The 25,208-nt window shown below is 39.9% G+C and overlaps 1 protein-coding gene across 1 annotated transcript in view; it reads right to left on the bottom strand.

Annotated features, from left to right (window-relative positions):
- Window positions 1–9,395, bottom strand: part of Cmtr1 (Cap methyltransferase 1) — a 240,378-nt gene extending 230,983 nt beyond the window's left edge. Inside the window, exon 1 of the mRNA XM_067135097.2 lies at window positions 8,794–9,395. Within this exon, the coding sequence (XP_066991198.1) occupies window positions 8,794–8,827 (34 nt within the window). The 5' untranslated portion in view covers window positions 8,828–9,395. The remainder of the gene's footprint in view (window positions 1–8,793) is intronic.
- Between the last annotated feature and the right edge of the window lie 15,813 nt (window positions 9,396–25,208).

The raw sequence follows: 25,208 nt of genomic DNA, 5'->3' as shown, positions 1-25,208 counted from the left end.
GATCACGTGGATGCAGTTCGTGTACTACAGTTACCTTGTATAGTTTCAATTTTAACATTTTTGCAGCCTGCCATGCTGAGTTCTTTGAAACCCCAGCTTCTTGTCCAAGTTGTCTTAGGGATTTTGTAGGCATATGTGCTAATCTTTCTGCAATTTCATTTACTTTTTCCTCGTAAAGTACACGTTTTTAACATTTCGCTTCTTATCGAGTAAAGAACCTGTTCCTCTCAATTTGTTTACGAGTTTATGCATGGTCTCTCTATATGGAGGGCGTACACCTGAAAATTGCCTAATGACTTCGCTGCAAGAACCTGTTTTCACATAATTATCATACATAAATACCCTTTCCTCTACAGTGTACACATGTGGAGGCATTATGGGAATTATACCCCAAATTAACACTTCACAACTCTAGAACAGTTGCAGTGAGAGATCAACACTTAATACACGTTCTAAGCACAGACCTGAGCTGCGAAGTGCAGGCATTCCTGTGCTGTCGCTGCGCTGTGCAACGGGAAGTGATGAGTAAACAGGAGACAGATAAGCTGGGCGCTCCTGCCAGCCAACTGATGAGAGAAACTCACTGTATATGGTGTGTTAGTAGCAGTTATGGTGAGGACTGTACAAACACCCGTTTCTGAGCCAGGCAATTAACCATATACAATTTAAATCCCACAACCCAGCCGTGAATCAGATCCAGGGATCGGAGGCCCAAAGGCCTAATTCCATTTTGTTGGCCAAATTGTTCCCAAGGAGTGCTTAGGCTGTTAAATGGAAGTGGGACCATCACTCCCATTGTAGGGTTGGGCACTATGTCCCTGTTTCGGCACACTGTGCTGGTGTACAGTTATGTTCCACTGTTCCAGAACACCGAATGTCAATTGTTCCGAAACATTCTCAAGCGAGCCGGAGACACTGACTCGCTGTCCCGACAGAAGCGCCACTATGCACTGCCCTTCGCCTACTAGCTGAACTGTGCAGCGGGCGCACGGGACGCAGGACAGTTAACTGCACAGTGTAGAGAGAACTTCAAGAGGCAACATTGCATGCTCCGCGCCAGTGGGAATGTGCCTGTACAGAACATGCTGTGTGGTGTGTGCCTGTGTGTAGTTATGGCCATGGTCCAGCATAAAGCTGCAGAGAACGTGAACGAACAGTCGGAACACTGAAATTCGCGTCCAATAATCACGTTTAAAGGCTGCTTTTAGGTTAAGAGTTTTCCGGTCAATATAAAATACACATAACACGGTTACAATGGCAGTGCAGGTGTTTAAAAGTAACCAATTCAAGAATATTTTCACCAGTTGAATGTATTGGCCTGTATTGTGAGTAATTAGTGAGTAATTAATATCTCGAAAATTTCCCTCAACACTTTCTCGGGGATTGATGTTAAAAATTAATTTGGACTTTAAGGAAACTTTTAAGCCCAAGAAAAATATGGGTCGCCGCTTTGGAATTAAAAATATAACTGGATGAAAACATTGATGTACTTCCGTGCTGTTATGCTCTCTGCACTTCGAATTCCTTCCCTCTCAACTTCCTACTTTCTTCAATATCTTGAAAATTTCCCTCAACACTTTCTCGGGGATTGACGTTAAAAATTAATTTGGACTTTAAGGAAACTTTTAAGCCCAAGAAAAATATGGGTCGTCGCTTTGGAATTCAAAATACAACTGGATGAAAACATTGATATACTTTCATGCTGTTATGCTCTCTGCACTTCGTATTCCTTCCTTCTCAACTTCCATTTACTTTCTTCAATATCTCGAAAATTTCCTTCAACACTTTCTCGGGGATTGACGTTAAAAATTAATTTGGACTTTAAGGAAACTTTTAAGCCCAAAAAAAATATGGGTCATCGCTTTGGAATTAAAGATATAACTGGATGTAAAAATGTTTACACTCCAGCACAGGGAGGCACACAGCCGGTATCGACAGGCAGACACAGCCAAGGCCAACTAATCTATCTAGTGCGGCCTTGACAGAGCACGTTCGGTTCAGGCACATTCCAGCTGAAGCGGAGCATGTCCTGTTGCCTCGCGAAGTTCTTTCTAGGACGCAGTTACAGACCTGTGTCCCGTGTCCCGGCACTGTGTACCGAAACACTCCGCCTCAAGCTCCTAATGTTGCGGAATAAGTGAATGTTCCGGTCTGCCCAACCCTATCCCATTGGTCCAAGGTTTGCTTAAAATATCCTTACTGTGCTCAGTAAATTTCTGTGAAGTTGCTACACTCAAAGAAAAAAAAAAAAAGAAAGAAAGGGAAAAAAAAAAAGCAGCTGTAGGTCTGTAAATCTTTATTTCAAATAGACCAATTGGCCACAGGTATGTTGCCTATTACAAGTGAATTTGACAAGGTATTAGCTAACTCTTTTTGGGCAGAAGAATTTCAAGAGTTATCCAATTAACTTTCATCAATAATTATTCACCTACTTCAACAAACAACAGAATGAAAAAAGCAAGATTAATATTACTTTTGGTTACTTGAATGATAAGATATGCATGGACTGACTCCCACAGCATGAAAGTTAAGACATCCAGACCATCACATTAGGCTTCAGTGGTCCAGATGTTAGTGATCAAAGGTTCCATACCAGTTGAGGTCAGTGGATTTATAATCCTTAGGTTGGGCCAGTTTCAGACAGATCTGTTCAATAAAATCACTGACAAATATAAAGCCCCTCCCATCTGGCTTACTAGCATTGTAGTTCCAATGTGAAAATGTAAAAGTTTTTGTTTTCGTTTTTGCTAGTGGCTTTACGTCACACCGACACAGACAGGTCTTATGGCGATGATGGGATAGGAAAGGTCTAGGAGTTGGAAGGAAGCGGCCATGGCCTTAATTAAGGTACAGCCCCAGACATTATTCGCCTGGTGTGAAAATGGGAAACCACGGAAAACCATCTTCATGGCTGCTGACAGTGGGATTCGAACCCACTATCTCCCGGATGCACGCTCACACCCGCGCACCCCGAACCGCACGGCCAACTCGCCCAGTAAAGGTAAAAGTGATGACCAAGACTGCTCCAGTTATAAACCAATCTGCCTGCTTTGCCACACTATGAAGATTTTCGAACGTGTACTGGACGTGCATCTTTGCGATATTGCTGTCACTCCAAACCAATGTGGTCTTATAAAAGGTAGAGGAATGGTTGACGCCATACATGTAGCATGCCTCCTAATGGAACGCCACGAAGAGAAACGGAAACCACTCCGCGTGGCATTCCTGCATCTTGAAAAGGCATTGGACAGAGTGCCAAATGATCTTATTTGTCATGCACTCAGAATGCACAGTGTACCAGAAGTTTATGTTTGATGGATCCAGATCCTGTATTGGAACGTCACCAGCTATGTCCAATATACTGCAAGAATCTCTGCACCATTTAATATCCAATATGGCGTGCATCAGGGATCGGCTTTATCTTTGCTGTTGTTCATCCAATGTCTGGACACCATTACTGCAGAGTTGCAGACACCACATTCTTGGACTCTCATTTATGCTGATTATATCATGGTCTCAGACTGCAAATCCTGACAAGAACTAAAACAGCTAGTCCAACACTGGAAAAGTCACTTGGGTAAATACAGACTACAACTTAATGCCAGGAAAACTGAATACTTGGCATGTGAAGGGCAAAGAAATGGGTCCATTAACATTGATGGTGTTGAACCTCCTAAAACAAATCAGTGTAAATATTAGGGATCAATCATTGTTTCAGATTGTGATACACTGCCAGATGCAAGGAACAGGGTAAATGCAGCGTGGATAAAGTGGTGCCTAATAATAGGAGTCCTTTTTGACCAGAATAACCAGTTGTACTTACAATCAAAGATTTATAGAACAGTCGTTCATCCAGCAGCACAACATGTTGGAGAGTGTTGGCCAGTCATAAAAAAGACATGAACAAAATCTCCATGTCATGGAAATGAGGATAATTCAATGGCCTCTGGGACTCACTAAAATGGACCGTGATAAGAAACCAGGATGTCAGAGCGGCATTTGGAGTAGCTCCAATTACTGATAAAATGCGGGAGACTCGCCTGAGATGGTAAGGTCACGTGCTTGGCAGTAATAGTACCTCAGTAGGTCAGTGAGGTTACAAGGGGGCACTTGTAACCTAACTTAAGGAGTGTTTTATTTATTAGCCTAAAAGTTCATCCATAAGAAGGATGCCATAATGACAAATTATACCGAACATAGGGCTATGTATTGAAAGAGGGGTAAAAAAAAAAAAACAGTAATGAAAGAAAAAGAACAATAAACTGTAGGCAATATATGAAGTAGAAAAAATAAGCACACATGCATTATAGTGTGAAACTATACAGATGATGCCGGAGTATGGTCAGTGACCCTCTGATGGCACTGCTAGCGATGTCATTCAAGTGGGTCCAGTTGAGCATCAGACAACCCCACAATTCCACAAAGAATTTGGCAATCGTCCCCCAAGGGCCGACCATGAGTCCATCCTCAGAGATGTTGTCCAGATGTTTATTTTTGTAGTATCGCACAGTTAGCTGGTAAATAGTTCTCTTTTCTGTATCAACCTCCTTTGACTGACCAATGTGGGACTCAAAGCGTATTGTTGGGTCTAAAATTAGCCCATGCTTGCTGCCAGGTTGAAAGCTATTTTACTGATACCTCTGGTATTACCGCTGGTGACCAGATCAGAAACTTCTTGTGTACTACAAAACCAATCTGTCTGAGCCAGTTGGCGATCCTATGTCGGACAGTGATGACTGTGGTTCTTTAATATTTCACCATGAGGGCAGGAACACAGGACATTTGCAGTGTTTATTCCTCTCTCTGGCAATGCTGACAGAGGGAGTTATCCTGAGACCTGCCTGGCACGGTGCAAACAACACAGACTTGTGCCAATCATCTTGATGGCTTCCCTCCATTCCATACTAAATCTAAGTCATAGTACACTAAGGGCCGCTTCACACTAGGCGACAGGAATTGGCGACCAGAATCGGCTACAGAGTAGCTCAGGTGAATTACCTGTTGCAGTGCAGTAGCCAGCCACGCTACTTAGCCGCCTTCCCCAGCCTAGTGGCAGTTTTCATAATGGGTAAGTTGTCAGCGAGTTTTTAAAGTAAAATCAAGAACACTCACAACAAGGTGCCTTAAATATTGTTCTCTCCACAAATAATTAAAAATTAAAAAATGCCAGCCTGCCCTTGTAATGGCAAAATCCCCATTATTTATTTATTCTCCTTGGCCTTTTCTCAATCAATTGTGGTCGGCACCTAATGTGGACCAGACACCATTTTTCAGAGCGATGTATTCACTATTGCATGTATCTGTTATGGGTGGTAGTGTGGCGTGTTGTGTGTACAGACGAGCAAAAGCACTCAGTCCCCGAGGCAGTGGCATTAACCATACGATATCCCTGACTGAGCAAACAGCCGCGCGGTTTGGGCCATGTAGCTATCATCTTGCGTTCGGGAGATAGTGAGTTCCACCTCCACTGTTGGCAGCCCTGAAGATGGTTTCCTGTTTTTCCCATTTTCACGCCAGGCAAATGCTGGGGCTGTACTTTAATTAAGGACACGGTCGCTTCCTTCCTACTCTTATCCCTTTCCTAATCTTGTCGCCATAAGACGTATCTGTGTCGATGCTACCTAAAGCAAATTATAAAAAAAATATTCCCCAACTCTTTCGGTAATCTGCAATAGGGCCTACTGAGCATACAGCCAAACGAGTCGGGCAACAAAATCTCAATTATATTGAACATTTAAAGTTATGTCGCTTATATTTGTAATATTTTCATTACAAAGCTTGTTTCTTTCCTGGGATATTCTTTCTTTAAAGTCGTTGAAAAACTGTGTCATTACTTCATACTATGCATTCCTCTTCTCAACTTCATTACTACAGCCTACTCATCACAGTTTAAGTTCCAGATGGACGCTGCTCAGTTTGTATAATTAAATCATTCATGCTGAATGAAATATATTTATTTTGTACAGTTCATAATATTTTGAAATGGAATACTAATGAGAAGGAATTTGAAGTGCACAATGACACTGAAAGATGTTCTGAATGGACCGCAAAGAAGACGAGAAGCTGGGCTAAACAGCAGCCTAGTGTGAAGACTCCAATACGAAACAACAGTTCACCAGCTGTCGCCAGTCGTGGTTGCGGAATCTGCCTCGGCGACTGGCAGCGAGAGTGAGCTACTGCTAGGTCGGTCGCCGGGCTTCTTTCTGTAGCTCAGCTACTGAGTAGCCCAGTGTAAAGGGCTCCATTTGAAACAATGTTTCACAAGCACGGGCGGCTGGTCACCGATTCCTGTCGCTGATTCCAGTCGCCTAGTGTGAAGCGGTCCTAAGTCTTCATGTCAGGATGCAGTGAACATTCAGTTACTTTCTTTCAGCATTACAATCCACCAAAGCAGAGTTTTGGTTTCATGGATAGGAGTGCTGACTAGTAAACCACAGAGACATGACCAGTTAGTGAGATCTCAGAAGATTTACATTTTAGCTGAGCCCATATTATGATATAATTATTTATCATAATACATTTCCCTGCACACAAGGACAAATCAAATAAATCAAGCCTGCATTCTACTATTTTCATTAAACTCACAGTATTATTATTTTTGATACAAGAGGTAAAAATTGTACCATAGTATATCTGATTAGGAGTTTTCTCTCTGTATTCAACAACAGAAGATCAAATTCTCAGCAAAACAGGTCAGCATTAAGAGTCCTTCAATGTGAGAGAAGCCACTACAGAAACTCTCAAGTTGACAGCTAAATGGATATTTAAGGGGAAAAAACAACATTCTCAATTCTACACTTCCTACTCAAAAACACTTACCTACATATTCCAATTCAAATGGGTCGTAATTGGACTAACCACAATAAATATAAGCTAACAAAATAAGAACAAATGACAAACAGTACGAGGTTTTGCTACAATAAAACAATATCTGAACTCATCATAAACACAAGATACTGAAATTTAATTTACATTGCTAAAACGTAGAGAACGGGCAAGGGAAACTCCTGCAGGTAATAGTAGCCACTTCCTTAACTAACTACCACTCCTCAAACTGTTACCTACCTGTTACAGAATATAACACAACTGAAATGTGCATCAACATCACATTTGACAGTATTCATGTTCAGTAACTGTTTCATTGTTCTTTCATTTAATTTGAAATGAGTCCAGTTATAACCAAGTCTGGATGGAAACCATAATTTTTCTAAATATATGGTAACTTACTATTTTCACATATTTCTGTGTATTTTTGGAACTAATATGTATAAGGTTTCATTAATGATCATGTCCTCTCTAAAGAACCAGAGAAACAAGAAAATGCCATTTGGTTCTTGTTTAAATGACGGTGAAATCCTGACATTCACCTCCCCGCGGTAGAGAGGGGCCAACGACTGCATATAAAAAATAATATATATGCAGGCGGCTAACGAATGAAGGGACCGATTATCCCCTATACCAAGTGCCAACAGTCTCTTTGAGAGTGGATGAGCGGATATGGGTAAGGGCACTCTATTGTCCTGGGGACAAGAAATTGTTCCCAAAGGCGGAGGAACCAGTTTGGTCAACGGCATTAGGATGCAGAAGGCAACGGGAAACCACTGCATTAAAGATCCTGAGAGATATTCCAAAAAATCCACATGGCATGGCTGCAACGTCAAGATCGGAGCTGGCCGTGTGGATCGTCTACCTCCATTTGGAGACAACATCTTAAGAAGAAGAATGATCATGTCTGTGATAATAGAAGGATACAGGAATTGTGTGTACTTTCATTACAGGCTGTAATAAAAATAATTTTAAAAAATTAGAGTAAAAAAACTAATCATGAAAATTGGCAAAGCTATTACACAACAAGAAACATTCCATAATTCTAGTGTTACTGTTCACTGTATGATGTATTCACATTTACAGTAACTTATGTACATGTTCCATATCTTGTACTGAAAAGAAAATAAAATTGTTAGGAAAGTCCTTTCAAGAACAGAACCTATAGAGCAGAGATAATATACTGAAGTCCATGTAGTACTGGAATAGAACTTATGAAAGTTTTCTCTATTCACACACACTGCAAATAGTCAAGATATGCACTGGAGGATGTATATAGCTGGTTAACAAACACCATTTTCTTTCTATGGTGAATGCAATTCACAGAAAGAGTGTAAAGTGATAAAATGTAAGAAAACTAAAATGCAGCCAATAAGAAAGTAATTCGTTTACCATTATTTGATTCATCAAACCTCCCTCCATCCATCCACATACTACAAACAGGAAGGAAAGGAAACAGACTCAATGTAGCTGGGCAATAAACGTCACTTCACTTCCATGCCTAGTGAAATTAACATACCGAACGGAGATTTAAACGATATTGCACTGTAGGTCTATGCGATGGAAAATTGAATCGTTTATGAGAAGAAAACGATTTTCTATTCAAGGACTTGAACATAAAAATGTGAGGAAAATAACAGTTAATATTCAACGAACGAGACCAGTAGGACAATATGCAGGTTATAAATGCACACACTTATGGAATAGCAATTCTACAACATTCCTAAGGAAATTCAGTAAAACCAGCTTCCTAAAATGCAAGACATAAGTTATGGAGGTTGAGTTTTAAAGTATGCATATAAAGCACAAGGAAAAGGTTTAAGAGAACTTTTTAATCATTAATATAGCCTTTACAATCACTGCCGTTAACAAATATTACAAACAAGCAGTTAGGTTAGGAGTTTCAAAACATAAACAAAGTCAGATATTAATTAATTTACAAGTAATAGTATTCGAAATTTACATTACCCGTAAGAGATCCACGTTTACAAAAGTCAGCCATGGCTACTGTTAATGTCTATAAATCAAAAGTCAATACATTAACTTTAAAACATTCATAAATCACAAATACACAAACATGCCAGTAAAACACCACTTTGATATTTTCAATCCATACATCACAGGGTAACCAACATACTCGATTTTATGCCACTGCAAAACGTGTATGTGTACGGAACCAATAATGTCCATTACATGACACAGTACGTATAATGTACGGTTTTGTTGAAACGTTCCTTTGTATTGAAAATATATTCACAATTTATCATGAAAGAATACTCCAACTATGAGAGTAGCTTGATTTATCATAATGAATAAATCGTATAAAACATTAATCTTCGAAAGTTGGTTTCCTGATTCGCGTCGTCTGAGTATTACCATTTTCAGTTTTTCCTTTCACATCGTGATAGCGATGAGACTATCACTTGTTGATACTTCTCTGTCACTTCTTTAACTTCAAAAATCGTAATTAAATGTAGCCTGCAATTTAAGAAGAATAGTTCCCAACATGTAGAACTGTCATGCGTTGCCAACAATAACAAAATTCCTCTGGAAAAGTTCCTGAGGTTGGCTCCATGACCCATTCGAGTAAAGTACTAAAGAGGAATTTTGGGACTTCCGAAACAACTCCTTAAAATACTGGATATTTGTGCACAAAGATCGTATACAACTACTGAATATGAAAAGAGTAGCGTAGCCAGGATCCACCAGTGGGGAGGGCTATAATTACAAAATAATGATAGAACATTAATGAAGATGCTTGTCATGCCGTGTCAAGAAACACTTTACGTTTCGCAGAGAACTTTGCTCCACGTCTTTAGAAGAAAAATCTCGACTGTTAACGAGGAAGTCTTCTACAATAATGACGGTTTGAATTTAGAATATTTTACAGTTGGCGAATTGTAGTAGTACGCTCATTCCTCACCAGGTTGCTCGCTGTATGCTGGAACAGCGCTCCAAGCGGGAGCTGACGACAACATTAAGCTCGAATAACCCATAGCTTGGAATGAACCAAATACTGATGACGAACGTACGAATTTGGAAAACACCGAAACGAAATAGCAATATAGAAAGGACAGAGAACAAAACTGCTTACGTACTTAATGGCTGGCAACCACGTATTAATTGAGAGCCAGTGTCCCTGTTGAAATTGTTAGGATTTTTACGGATTTCCACAGCTTCCAGTATAATCGTAGACCTATATTGTTTAGTGCGGGTAAGAGCTCGAATATCTTGGAACACGACATCATAACCCAACGATAGGCCGTGCTCAGCTATTACTGACATATCTGGCTGGTTGAGACAAATATTTCTTTGGTGTTCCTTGATGCGAATCCCACCGAACCGGCATGATTGGCCAATGTATACCTCGTCGTAAGTACAGGAAATTTTGTACACCCCAGAGTGTAATAGTGGGGACTATTTGTCCTTGCTTTTACCTAAACCATGAGCAATTTTAATGACTGTGCCAAACAGGGTTTTTATATTATGCTTGTGAAGGAACTTGGCAATTCTGTCGGTGGTGTTGTGAATGTAAGGCAGATAGGCAGTTCCCTTCACCAGTCTAGCTTAAGCAAGCAAAGGGAACGGACTTGCCGTGTGGTGTATGCCGGCTGAGTGGAGTGGAGAAAGAGTGGGGGATTGGACGGGTCAAGTAGAGTGGGACGAGCAAAATTGGAAGATGATCGGTATAGAGCAATACCGGGTCATTATCGGGAGATGGCAGGGAATAATGAAGATATAGAAGTTATAAGGAAGGTGGTAAAGGAGATAGTAGAGGAGTTATGCCCGTTTGAACAGTTAAAAAGAGATGCTGCACGAGCAAGTTAAGGAACACGAAAAGACGAGGCAGTTGATACAGGAATACAGGAATACAGGCAAAGATGGAAAACAGTGAGAGAGAAATTATGACACAAAAGGAGAAAATAAAAAATATGGAAGAGGATGTAATGAAATGGCGTATATTTTAGTACCGGGAGATCCCAGGACGGGTTCGGCTCGCCAGGAGCAGGTCTTTTGATTTGACACCCGTAGACGACCTGCGCGTCGTGATGAGGATGAAATGATTATGAAGACAACACATACACCCAGCCCCTGTTCCAGGGAAATGAACCAATGAAGGTTAAAATACCCGATCCTGCCGGGAATCGAACCCGTGTCCCCTATGACCAAAGGCCAGCACACTAACCATTTAGCCATGGAGCCGGACGAATAAGAGGTGCTAAATATGAAGAATGAAATTGCAGCCAGCAGTCAGGATCATAGGAAGAAATCCATATTTATTTCGGAGTGAGGAAGAAAAGGCAGAAACTAAACTGGATATTATTTATAAAATGGTAGATGTCATTCAAAATAAAATGAAAAATAACTTCAGAGAGGTCGATATATATAATGTGTAGAGGGTGGGTAAGGTGAGAGGGCGAAGACCCATAAAAGCGTCGCTGTTATCTTCATTGATGGCAGATATAGTGACAAGGAACTTGGCAATCTGCAGAGTGAGAAAATTGGGGTTAAGATGGATTCGGGAAGAGAGGAGAATAAGAATTCCAAAATTTAGTGAGAGCAAGACTGCAGGGGTTGAGGGCGTATATTAGGGGAGAGTTACTGGTGGTGAGCTCTGGGAATTGGACTGTGACGAAACTGAAAGCAATGGAAGACAGTTTGAAGCAAGAAGAAATCAGTAGGGCAGGTGAGGACGTGCATATTAGCAAGAGAGGAGCACCGACCAGAAGTGATATCTTAGAAGTGGTTTTAAAACGATGCAGGGAAGCAGAAAATGACCTGAGGATGGAGGCCCGTGAGTGAGAAGACATGAGGATACAGGAAGAGACGGTGGGGGAGAAAACACAAGAAACGGCAAGTGGTCATAAATTAAGTGAAAATAATGGTTTGAGGGGAGAAGCAGAAGTAAAAGGTGCTTTAGCTAAAGGGAGAAGATTGAGCCTCAAGAACTATGGGGTAAGAAACGTAAAAGTGACGAAGGCATAGTGACAAGAAGTAAAAAGTTAAGTAGTAGTACTGTGTTGGTACTAAAATGAATTCAGATGAATAGTAAATTTAATGGGGAGTTAGTTTGTGTGTATATTTGGAATTATAAATGAAGGTAATAGTGATTAAGAGACAGATGTGGTGGGATACGAAGGTAGATGGTATAGGGTAGTGTGTGTTTGTTTATTGTATTCGAAGGATTTTATGAGTGATTAAAGGGTGAGGATAAGGGAGGAAGTGAAGTATAGCTGGAAAATTGGAGACTGGAACGTTTGATGGTTATTTTTACGTTATTTATGTTTAAGTGAAGGTAAGAGTGATTACGTATACAGGGAAAACTTGTGAGGAAACCATTGAGATCGTCAGTAGCAGTCAGTTGGATGAACGAGGAGAGGAGTTACTGGAGAAGTTGGATGATGGAGCACCATCAGGACGAACTGAAGGAGGGCAAGCTAAACAACCAGAAATAAGAATGTCAAGTAGGACATGGAAACGACCAGTATTACTAGAGCAGGATTTTTTAAGGTAAAAGGTAGCAATAGTTATAATCTAAAAGGAGAGCTAAATTTGCTCCACCAGAATGTTCAATCTTTAAGAAATAAAATTCTAAGTATGGAGGTTCTGTTGGCAGACAACCTACAAGGGTATGATGTTTTATGCTTAACTGAACATTGGTTGATAGAAGATGAGATTTCAAACTTTGTATTAGAAGGTTATGCTCTTGCAAGTAAGTTTTGTAGAAAGAAAATGAAGTGTGGAGGTTCATGTATATATGTGAATAATAATATCAAATGTAAGCAGTTGGATAAATTTGAATGTCTGAATGTAGAGGAGCATTACGAGGCTAGCTTTGTTGAACTAGTGGATTATAAGTTAATACTTATATGCATTTATAGAAATCCTTCTAGTAATGTTGAAACTTTTTATAATAATATTGAAATTATTTTAGATGACCTACAGAATAAGAACAAAAATGTAATAATCATTGGCGACTTCAATGTAGATTTTTTAGGGAATAATGGTGGGCGAGATAAGCAAAGGCTAGAAATGTTGTTGTCCTTGTATGGTCTAAAGGCAGTTGTAAATCAACAAACTAGAATATCTGGGGATACAAAGCCAGCAGTAGATCAAGTTGTATTGAATGAGGAAATGTGGAACTATGAAATAGAAGTTTATGATACAGGTTTTTCAGATCATTTTGCTCAAATTGTGCATCTAAATTTTAGGGTAATAGGAAACCATAATTTAAAAAATAACAATATAATTTACAGGGAAACTAGAATGTGTAACAAGGAAAATATTTCATATTTTAACCAGTTATTGGCCAAGGAAACTTGGGAGAGTGTATATAGAAATAACTCAACTAATGAGGCCTTCAGTGAGTTTTTGGGTTTGTTTGATTATTATTATCAAGTGGCAATACCAGTCAAAAGGGTAATTGTAAAGAATTATAGGAATGGGTGGATTACAACAGGAATTAGAAATTCAAGTAGACGATTAAGGTTTGTAAGCAAATGTGTGAAAGGGAGTAACACCTCATCTGAATTGAAGGATTATTATAAGAAATATAGGAACATATATCAAGTTTTGAAGGCTGCCAAAAGATTACATAATGAGAGTGAGCTGAAAAATTTGAAAAACAAGTCTAAATGTGTGTGGAACATTATAAAAAGGGAGAAAGGTACTCCAGTTCCATTAAAAAAAATATTACTCTTACAAATGCAGGGAAAGAAGTCAGTGATCCAGAAGAAGTTGCAGGAATATTTAGTAACTATTTTCTAGAAGCAGTTTTGAGGTTAACGGAAATTTTTCAAACATCAGTGACAAGAACAAACTTGAATACAGTTCACAGGAATGTATCATCGATGTTTCTTACTCCTGTGACTGAGCAAGAGATAGATAAGATAATAAAACAGATGGGTAAAAATAAGTCTTCTGGTTTAGATGGTTATTCAAACTACCTTATTAAATGCTGTTACCAATACATAATCAAGCCTCTCTGTTATTTGATAAATTTGTCACTAACCACTGGTAAATTTCCAGACAAATTCAAGGTAACCAAAGTTGTTCCGATACATAAAAAGGGTAGTGAAGAAGATGCTGGTAACTATAGGCCGGTCTGCCTCCCATCTGTATTCTCCAAAATACTGGAAAGAATTATGTACGATAGGCTGTTATCATTCTTAGAGAAGCATAATATATTAGATGGTTGCCAGAATGGCTTTCGTAAAAATAGATCAACTACCACAGCATTCATTGACTTTATTGAACGGATATATGACACACTAGATAGGAAGGGTGCATGTTTAGGTATTTTCTTGGACTTAACAAAAGCTTTTGATATAATTGACCACAGCTTGCTTTTAGAAAAGTTATACATGTATGGAGTTCGGGGAATGGCCTATGACTGGTTCAAATCATTTTTAGGGGATAAAAGACAGATTGTTGAAATATCATACACCGGTACTGATTTGAGCAAAAATGTAATTAAGAATGTGTATTCCTGTGCCAGATACATACATCATGGTGTTCCACAGGGATCAGTTTTAGGACCATTATTATTTTTAGTATTTATTAATGATATCGTCCAAATTGTCGATGGTATTCAAGGAGTGCAATTAACTTTGTTTGCAGATGATATTACTGTTTTTGTAGCTGATGAAAATTCTGAAGGGTTAGAATTGAAGGCAGGCAATATAGTGAGTAATATCCTGAGCTGGCTTGAAGATAATAAATTAATTTTAAGTAAACAGAAAACTTCTGTGATTAGATTTCACCATAAGATTAATTTAAATATGGAAATTAGTCCAATATCATTTGGAGAGACCATAATTGAGTACTCATCATCAACAAAGTTTCTTGGCTTGTGGATGGTTGAATCATTAACCTGGGAAAAACATACAGAGTGTATAGGGAAAAGGCTTAGTAGAATTTATTTCATGATAATATCTTTGAAAAATAGTTTTAATTTAAAGGCTTGCCAAATTATGTATTTTGCATATGTCCATCCCATACTAACCTATGGAATCATTTACTGGGGGAATTCACGATATAGCGAAGTCATCTTTAAGTTACAAAAGAAAATAATTAGAGGAATGGCCGGTGTGGGCAGGAGGACAAGCTGCAAGAAATACTTTAAACTTTATTTTATTTTACCATTGCCTAGCCTTTATATCTTCCATACACTTGTATATATGAAGGAGAATGTAAACAGCTACACCATAAACTCTGATGTACATAGGTATAATACTAGAAATAGAAACAGTCTGCACATAGAACCACACAAAACTAAGCTATATGAATCAAGTTTCAGTTATGCAGGAGTACATTTATTTAATAAATTACCAGACTACATTAAGCAGATAAAACCATGTTCAAAATTTAAGAAAGAATTATTCAAATTTGTTTCTAACCATTGTTTTTATTCTATTGAAGAATACTTAGCTCTTGAAAATTAACTTATGTATCACATTTTTTTTAAATCTGTGCCTCTTTACCACATTGTATATTTCTCTTTATTTCTCTTGGCTTGTATATTACTGTTTTATCCTTTGTTACTGTAAATATGATTATTGACGTGTCCCATATCACTGTATGATCAGTTGGACGAAATAAAACACAATACAACAATACAATACGTGGTGGGATGTATGAGAAGGGAGGCAGTGTAGTAAGAGGCTGAGTTGGTGGTACGTGAATTAGAAGTATGATGGTAATCTTTGTTAATTGTATCTGAAATGAATAGTGAATATAAAGAGGCAGATGTGGTGGATACGAGTGATTGTTTTTGTTAATTACACATGGGGGGAAAGTATGGTGGAAATTTTGAGTGAAGGTTATGAAGATATATGGTATAGTGTAGAGTGTGTTTGTTTATTGTATTTGAAGGTTGTTATGAGGAGGCAGTGAAGTATGGTTGGCAAATTGGAGATTGGAAAGTTTGATGGTTATTATGTTATTTGTATTTAAGTGAAGGTAGGAATGATTATGTGGAGAGATGTATGAGAAGGGAGACAGTGTAGTAAGAGGCTAAGTTGGTAGTATGTGCATGGGAAGTATGATGGAAATTCCTGTTAATTGTATTTGAAATGAATAGTGAATTTAAAGAGGTAGATGTGATGGGGAGTGAAGATAGATGTTTGAGGTATGAATAAGAGGGGTATGGGGTAGAGTGGGTTTATTCATCGTTCTTGAAGGCTGCTATAAGTGATTACAGAGTGAGGAAAAGGGAGGCAGTGAAGTATGGTTGGCAAATTGAGGTATGAACAATAGTTTAAGTTGGCGGTATGAGATTGGAAAGTGATGGTAAATTTTGAGTGAAGGTTGCTAAGAGTGAATAGACCTGATGGCAGAATTTAAGTGGAGAGTTTGATTGTGAGTATATTTGAATTATAGGTGAAGGTAAGAGTTGCTATGATTAAGAGGCAGATGTAGTGGTATGTAAGGAATGATGATAAAGCTGGGTATTCGTGCTAAAATGAATTGAAATGAATAGTGAATTTAATGTGGAGTTTGATTGTGTGTATATTTGGATTTAGGGTAGAGTGTGTCTGTTCATTTTATTTGAAAGTTGCTATGAATGATTAACAGGTGAGGATAAGGGAGGCAGTGAAGTATGGCTGGCAAATTGGTGAATGGAAAGTTTGATGGTTATTATTATGCTATTTGTATTTAAGTGAAGGTAAGAGTAATTATGCGGAGACATGTATAAGAAGGGAGATAGTGTAGTATGAGGCTCAGTTGGCGGTATGTGCATGGGAAGTATGATGGAAATTCGTGTTAATTGTATTTGAAATGAATAGTGAATTTAAAGAGGTAGATGTGATGGGGTGTGAGGGTATATGTTTGATTATAATTTTACCTTCCGCAGGCCAGCACTCGCTACATCAACACCTCCTAGATATAAGGCCTCACAACCGTTCTGGGAATGTACTGTGACGTCGGCATCGGCAGGCAAGCTTGAACCTTTTCAGTAATAACACAGCAATGAGTTTGGCCATGTAACGCTGAAATTAGAAGAGGTTTAATTCGTTTAATGGTACCAATTGCTAATACCGTTGTACGTAATGGTACTGATGTGTTGGGTACTCAACTGTAAGGAGAAATGCGACAGTGATAGCGAAGTGCATGCATTAAGTTTCCGAAAGACGAGGTTATGCGGCAGATATGTTTACGTGCATTTCCAAGACAAGACTACAGATTTACTAATAACTCAGTGGTGAGTAACTATTATTATTACATTCTCACACAATCATAATGAGCATAGGCCTATGACGTATTTAACTACACGCAAAAGCTGGTGATATGTAGGCATATTTACTCTTCAATTATATAAGGTTATGTTAGCTCACAATCATGGAATACATTATTTCAACGGTATTATTATTTTTATTATTATTATACGCATTAAAACATACCTCCTACAAGAGCTGCTGGTGTAGGCCGATTCACTCTGTAAATGCATGAATTTCGCTCACGGTGATACATTATTTTACAGGTATGCCACAGACATTTCAAAGTCGGTGATATGTTATGGGAAATAACTGGTACTGATCCTCAGGAAAAACTTTTAACTACTTCTCTTGCAAGACCATGATTGTCAGAGAATGCAGTGCCTTATGTCTTTCCGAACTGCCCATCATATTTATCGTCACATTCTGGCAGGTGAAGAGAAGAACCAGGCAAAAAAGTAGAATAGAACGAGGAGCAATAAACAGAACCATTGAAGATAGTACATATCTCATACCGTACACAGAATTTCAATCCACACTCTTACACAGCTGAAAAGTACAATAAACATGTTACCGTACCTGATGGTTGTTGTACTGTGATGAAGGGAACGTAAGTAATTTTTCTGTACGTCGATACATCAAGGCAACCATACTGCATAGCATATCTAATAAGACAGGGCCTTTATTCTAGACGGGTTTAATTAAAGTTAAAATATTTCTAATGTATATGTGAACAAAATTACTAATACAAATGCGGTATATTCTTCAGTTACAAAACATCATAGCTGCATTACGAGGAATTACTGTAACAATGTGTAGAAAGATTCAAGAAATAAGTTAATTCTAGTCCTAGTTGGTGAATTGAACACCGAGGATGATGTCCCCACATTTAATTTAATAGTCGCAGTTAAAACAATTCTTAGTTCATAAAGGAGTATGTGCATGATTTTCTTGTTATTTGTTCAACCTTCTGCCTGATATCTCCTCATGTTTACAAATTTACGACCGACCCCGTGGTGAAAGGATACAATGCCTGCCTCTTACCCGGAAACCCCGATTTCGATTCGCGGCCAAGTTAGGGATTTTTACCTAGATCTGAGGGCTGGTTCGAGGTTCACTCAGCCTACGTGATCACATTTGCGAGTTATCCTACGGTGAGATAGGGGCCCTGGTCTAGAAAGCCAAGAATAACGGCCCAGAGAATTCGTCCTGCCGAACACAAGACACTTCGTAATCTGCAGGCCTTCGGGCTGAGCAGGGCCAAGGCCAAGCACTTCAGGGCTGTTGCGTCGTACAATTTTTAGAAATTTATGAGACATAGTAGCAATTTAATGTTGCCACATGTCAATACTTTTAAAAGAATAGGCTCCAGTCTGAATGGTAGTCCAATATTAGGACAGAAACTTACATACTTTCTGGAATACATAAAACATAAAGTTCAAGGTTTCGAACAGAATGACAAATTGGCAACATCGACGGTAGGTGAAATTCTCATTAAACCATACATGAACTTCAAGGGAGGAAACATTGTAGGCTCATGTGCCAATACTGCCAGTGATGCTACATCAGCTTAGATGTTAGGCCTATGCTAATATTATACGTGCTAGTTTTCTTTTAAGATCGTGTAATGCCTATTTATATTGAAATGTATTTGTAACATCCTGTTGTGCTGTTAACAATTCGGCCCAAGTAAGTTAACATTGCAAGATGCTGTCGTGTTTTACAACTGTTTGCTCTTTATACACTGACTGACAGAGCAAATGCAACACCAAGAAGGAGTGGTCAGAACTGTATGCCAATTGCAGGGTAGACTGACGTCACTGAGGTATGCTCATGATGTGAAATATGCCGCTGTGCTGCGCACGTAGCGAACGATAAATGGGACACGGCGTTGGCGAATGGCCCACTTCGTACCGTGATTTCTCAGCCGACAGTCATTGTAGAACGTGTTGTCGTGTGCCACAGGACACGTGTATAGCTAAGAATGCCAGGCCGCCGTCAACGGAGGCATTTCCAGCAGACAGACGACTTTACGAGGGGTATGGTGATCGGGCTGAGAAGGGCAGGTTGGTCGCTTTGTCAAATCGCAGCCGATACCCATAGGGATGTGTCCACGGTGCAGCACCTGTGGCGAAGATGGTTGGCGCAGGGACATGTGGCACGTGCGAGGGGTCCAGGCGCAGCTAAGCTAAACACTCAGTTTTCTAGAACCACCGGTTTAGGATTTATTACATTTTTAATTTAAGGGTTTTTCAACCCAAAATATACTGGCGGAAAAAATATCCAAACATCAAGAAAGGTTTGTGCTAGATTAACGAACGTCGACAGGTGTGTTTATATATCTGAAAGACGACGTTGAATCAAAATTTCACGTAAATCGCATTAGCGTGACGCTAGAAGTGCCCCCTGACAATGCACATCAGGTTTCCTTTAACTACGGACTGTACCATACGAGAGCATTATATACCTGTGGGATTGGACGTAGTGTCTGTGAGTGGGTCAAGAATGCATTTACGACGATGAAGAGGCCAGTATCAACAGCTCACTGCGATTGGACCACAGACATATATAGATTTAGACTGGCAATGAGCAGCAAGATTCTGAGCGTGTGGCCGCTGCCGTCTTACATCACTTCGATGCATTCATGTAAAATAGTAGCCGAAAAGGGAATATTTGACAGCAGATAATTAAAATAATTAAAAGCACATAGATCTAATAACAATAATACTGATTAATTAGACCTATTAGCTCTTTTATCTTACTGTTAAGAAAGGAAACATTGGTAGGTATATCAATTTACAAATGCTTCAAAATCGCCACCCTCTTAAGACCGATCTATGGTCAGATCTGTTTATATTCAACTCTCTTACAGCACGATTCACACGTATTTTCAAGAACAGTGAAGAAATTATGTTAATACGCCGATAAACACGCGGGTCCATTGGGTTTAGATCTAAAGCATGTGAGCTTAACTTTGATAAGAAATTTCTTTCATACAAATAAGCTGTGGCTTCAATAGGTATGTTTCCTTTCATGACTGAGCTTGAACAATTACATGCATTCTCTCTAAAACACATCTCATTAAGCTTTCGCACATGAACATCTTTTGCAGGAACATAGAAATTACTCTTATTCTTCAAAGAAATGAATTGATAAGGAATTTCTTTTTGTACAGCTGCTTCCTTTCAAGTATCACATTGAAGAGAATTTACTAACACCTTTACCACAAATCGTGAGAAATATTAAATAATATTCTGTGATAATAAACCTAACACCTATCGATTTATGCAGGCTTACTTATACTTCCAATCTAATTTTAAACAGCAATTTTGACATCCTACAACATGTCCTTAAAGAACAGAAAAGTCTAAGACCACTATTATTTAATTACTAATATAACCAAAACAAAAACTCTATCTACAACCAAGTGTTGCAGTAACTTTATTATTATTATTATTATTATTATTATTATTATTATTATTATTATTATTATTATTATTATTATTATTACATCCATTTAGGAAGGCTCGGCTTGTGCTGGTAACATAATGGGCTGACTCGGCGTAAGCAAGAAATCCCCCTCTTGACTATGAAACTATACAGATATCTACAAACATTTACCATGTATTATTATTATTATTATTATTATTATTATTATTATTATTATTATTATTATTATTCCGCAATCCATCATAAGGGGCTGAAGCCAACAAATATACATCGGAAGGAAGTTATCTCTATATCCTACATAATTATCTTTAATAGTAAATTTAATAGCATTAATTAGACAACAAGTGTACATACGCACATATGAGTTACATACCGGTGTATTGAAACTCCTGTTCTTCGTTCTTGATGAATAGGAAAAACGACATCCAAACACTACGCAGGTATTCGCCATTCTACCACATAGTACTTTGCCGAAAATAAAAGTGAAATATGCATAAAAAACGACATACATCAAAACTGCACTAACACAGTAACATTCATGTTTACAGTGGATCCCTAGTGACGTAAGAAGGCGGCGACTGCAAGTTCCCGGCTTCACTAGCACTAATGCTACGAGATACAGAGCTGCCAGTCTATTTACTATAAATATCTGTGGGTCGAACAAGGCCGTATCATAGGGCTACGTGAAGGTGGATGTTCTTTCCGCGATATCGCAGAACGGCTTTGCAGGAATGTCTCCACTGTGCATGCGTGTTGGCGGCAGTGGTCACGAGAATGTACGCTCGCAAGAGGACCGGGCTATGGGTGTCCCCGTGGCACCACCGAGAGGGAGGATCCCCGTATTCGGCGTATGGCTGTGACGCAGCGGACTGCATCTGCAGTAGCGATTCGAGCAGCAGTTGGCATCACAGTGACGCATCGAAATCGGTTACTTTAAGGACAGCTCCAAGCCAGATGCACTGCTTCTTGCATTCAACTTACCCCAAACCACCGCCGCCTGCGTCTTCAGTGGTGTCAAGCAAGAGCTCACTAGAGGATGGAGTGGAGTTCCGTTGTGTTTTCCCATGCAAGCCGGTTCTGCCTTGGTGTCAGTGATGGTCTTGTGTTGGGTAGGAGGAGGCCAGGTGAGCGCCTGCATTCCACCTGCCTGCAGCATCGACACGCTGGACCTACACCGGGAGTTCTGGTCTGGAGAGCAATTTCCTATGACAGCAGGAGCACTCCCGTGGTTATCCCACGCACCCTGACTGCAGATGTGTACGTCCGTCTAGGGATTCGATCTGTTGTGCTGCCATTCATGGACAGCACACCCAGAGGTGTTTTCCAACAGAATAATGCACACCCCATGCCGCTGTTGTAACCCAACGTGCTCTACAGAGTGTCAACATGTTGCATCGACCTGGTCCTAACGTCGATCTGCACTCAATTGAGCACGCATGGGATACCATTGAACGACAACTCAAGCGTCATCCACAACCGGCACTAACCTTCCCTGTATTGACCGACCAAGAACTCCATCACACAAGTTAACATCCGGCACCTGTACGACACAATTCATGCACGTTTGCATGCCTGCATTCAACAGTCACGTGATTACACCGGTTATTAATGGACCAGCATGGTATACTTGCGATGGCTTTCCTCGCGCTGATATTAACCTGTAGTCTTGTAACTTTAATCAATTAAATATGTTACCTCGACAAATATATTGCCATAATTTCCGTATTCTATATTCCTTATTTCATGGTGTTTGGATATGTTTTTCCGCCAATGTATTCTTACTCTAAACGACATTTTGATATATCCTCCGACTCTTGTTTAACGTCAAAAATATTTTTATCCATAAATTTTGAAAAGAAATATTGAGGGGAGTGAGTAGATCTGTATCACCTGTTAGAGGTTAATTGTTGATACATTTTAATCTAAAATCAATTTGTTCAACTTACGTTTGAGGAGAACTGAATTTTTTAAGTTCAGGGTTGTTTTCACCCCCAACCATATTTTTACTCTTAACGCCATTTGAAGTACCCTCCAATAATTTTTAACCCCGAAACTTTGGAAAGAAACAGTCGGGGTGAGTTAATCTATATAATCGATTAGAGGATAATTTGTGATACATTTTCAGCTGTTGGGTATTCAACCCAAAGGCTGGTTTGATCCTCTACAGCTCCACCAATAGCTGTCATAGATAGCCTATGAAGAGGCATGTAGGGAAATGAGGAGTGAGGTAGCTTCCCGTTGCTTTCCTCACCGAGTCAGAAGTTGCTATTACATATCAGTCTGCCATGCCCACTGAAATGCATGCACCAACTGACCCTATGAACGATATTTTCACACAATTCATAACAGGGAGTGGCTGCCTAAGGAACGGCGTTACTAGTATCACTCATACCTCGGTCACTTTTATATTGTCAAAGCCAAGGATGAGACTGAGACAGGTCAATGAAAGTAACAAATTTATTCTAGCACATACCAGAAGACATAGTGCACTGTAAACACTACATCCTGCCAGCAAAGGCATACATTTTCGCTAAAAATCAAATTTCTAGGATCATCAGTTTAGGAGTTATTAAATTTGAAGTTAAGGATTTTTCACCCCGACCCTTATTTTTACTACAAAACTTTAACATAGTGTAAAGAAGGGAAACCTGGTGTAAGGAAGGGCAGCCTTGTGTAAGGAAAGTCAGCCTTGTGTGACGAAGGTCAACCGGTGAGGTTAAGGCCACAATTTACCTAGCGTAAGGTTAAGCCTACACTTTTACGTAGCGTAAGGGTAAGCCGACACTCTAGCTCGGCTCTAATATGCTAAGGTCATACCTAAGCTAACGTAGGGAAGAGCAGCCTGATCTAAGGAATGGCAGCCATTAAGTTCAAGCCTACACTCATATCTTTGCTTGAGGTTTTTACTACGCTCATACCTAGAGTGAGCCAACATCCCACCTCAGCTCTAAAGTCCTAGGGTCACCTGGACTTGTATCGGGAAGGACATCCTGCTGTAAGGAAGTGCAGCCAGGCGTAAGTAAGGGCAGCCGGCTAATACAGCGTGAGGTTAAGCCTACGCCCTTACCTAGCATGAGGTTTTAGCCTACACTCTTACCTGGCGTGAGGTTAAGCCTGCACTCTAGCTCAACTCTACAGCCCTACGGTCCCCCCAGACTTGTGCCGGGAAGGGCAGCCTCCTGTAAGGAAAGGCAGCCGGTTAGGTCACTGTGAGGTTAAGCCTACATTCTTTACTAGAGGGGGATAATCTTACACTCTTACCTAGCGCGAGGTTAAGCCTGCACTCTAGCTCAGCTCTAAATCTAAAAAATCGCCCCAGACTTGTGCCGGGAAAGGCAGTTTGCTGTAAGGAAGGGCAGCCGGTTAGGTCAGCGTCAGCTTAAGCGTACACTCTTACCTAGTGTGAGGTTAAGCCTTCACTCTGGTTCAGCTCTATAAACCCTATCATCGCAAACACTGAGACCAAATGTATGGAAGGGCAACCTGTTGTAAGGACGGGCTGCCTGGCGTAAGGAAGGGCAGCCGATTAGGGTAGGGATAGGTTAAGCTCACGCTCTTAGCTAGCGTTAAGATAGTTTAGGTTGGGTTACGTTAGGTTAGGTTAGGTTGGGTTGTGTAGGGTTGAGTTGGGTTGGGTTAGGTTAGCGTAGTTTGCTAACGTTTCAAATCGCCCGTGCTGTCACGGCATCGTGAGGATCAGGTCGTGAGGATTGAAGATTCAGCAGAACTATCACATTTCCACTACTGACGCAGGAGGACTGGAGACATGTAGCTTGGCCCGATGAGTCATTCTTCCAGTTAGTTTGAGCTAATGGTAGAGGTAGGACACGGTGCAGGCCACATGAAACCATGGCACCAATTTTCAGCAAGGTACCACACAGGATGGTGGTATCGCCACATTGGTGTGCGGTGCGTTCATGCTGGATCCGATGATCCACCGGAATAGGTCATTTACCAGTGACCACTACGTTGAACTCCTAAGTGACCGCTTGAAGCACTTCATGGATTTCACGTACCTCTAAAATTAGATATTCCAGGAGAACAATGCACCATTTCGTCGGGTTCAGGTTGTCCAGAATTGGTTCGAGCAGCGTTCTGGAGAATTTCAACGACTGCTGTAGCCATCTCGTTTGCCTGATATGAACCCTGTCGATCACTTATGGGACGTGTTGCTGAGTTATTTTCATACGCAAGACCTTTCACCTACAAATAGCAAGAAACCGTGGGTAGCTATCCAAACGGAATTTCTCCACAGTTATTTCTTCCACTTGTGGAATCGGTGCCACAACGAGTTGTTGCACCTCGTCGAATTAGAGGAGGACCTACACGATACTAGACCCTTGTCCTATGACTTTGGGTACGTCATTGTATAAATACGTCATTTGATTTTTAATGGGAGGTGATGGGTTTATTGGCTTAGTTTTTTATCAAGAGTTATAACGTAAATTTTATGATATTCTTGAGTTTTCTTTAACGTAAACCATGATAAGATGACCTTCACTGTGGGAATATACGGTTCTCCGACTCCCTGGTAACACCACACTGTAAGGAGGGACAGATTGTGGTGGTGGTGGTAATTATTGTTTTAAGAGTAGGTACAACTGGGCAACCGTCCTCTATCTACACTGATCAGAGAGAAAATAAGGAGGTCCAACACTTAGAAGAATGAATGTATAGGAAAATGAGCCCTTTCTTTTGCCTATGCCTAAGGCCAAC

The sequence above is a fragment of the Anabrus simplex genome, chromosome 1 (genome assembly GCF_040414725.1).
Source record: "Anabrus simplex isolate iqAnaSimp1 chromosome 1, ASM4041472v1, whole genome shotgun sequence".
NCBI lineage: Eukaryota > Metazoa > Arthropoda > Insecta > Orthoptera > Tettigoniidae > Anabrus > Anabrus simplex.
This window is presented reverse-complemented; position numbering and strand designations above follow the sequence as displayed.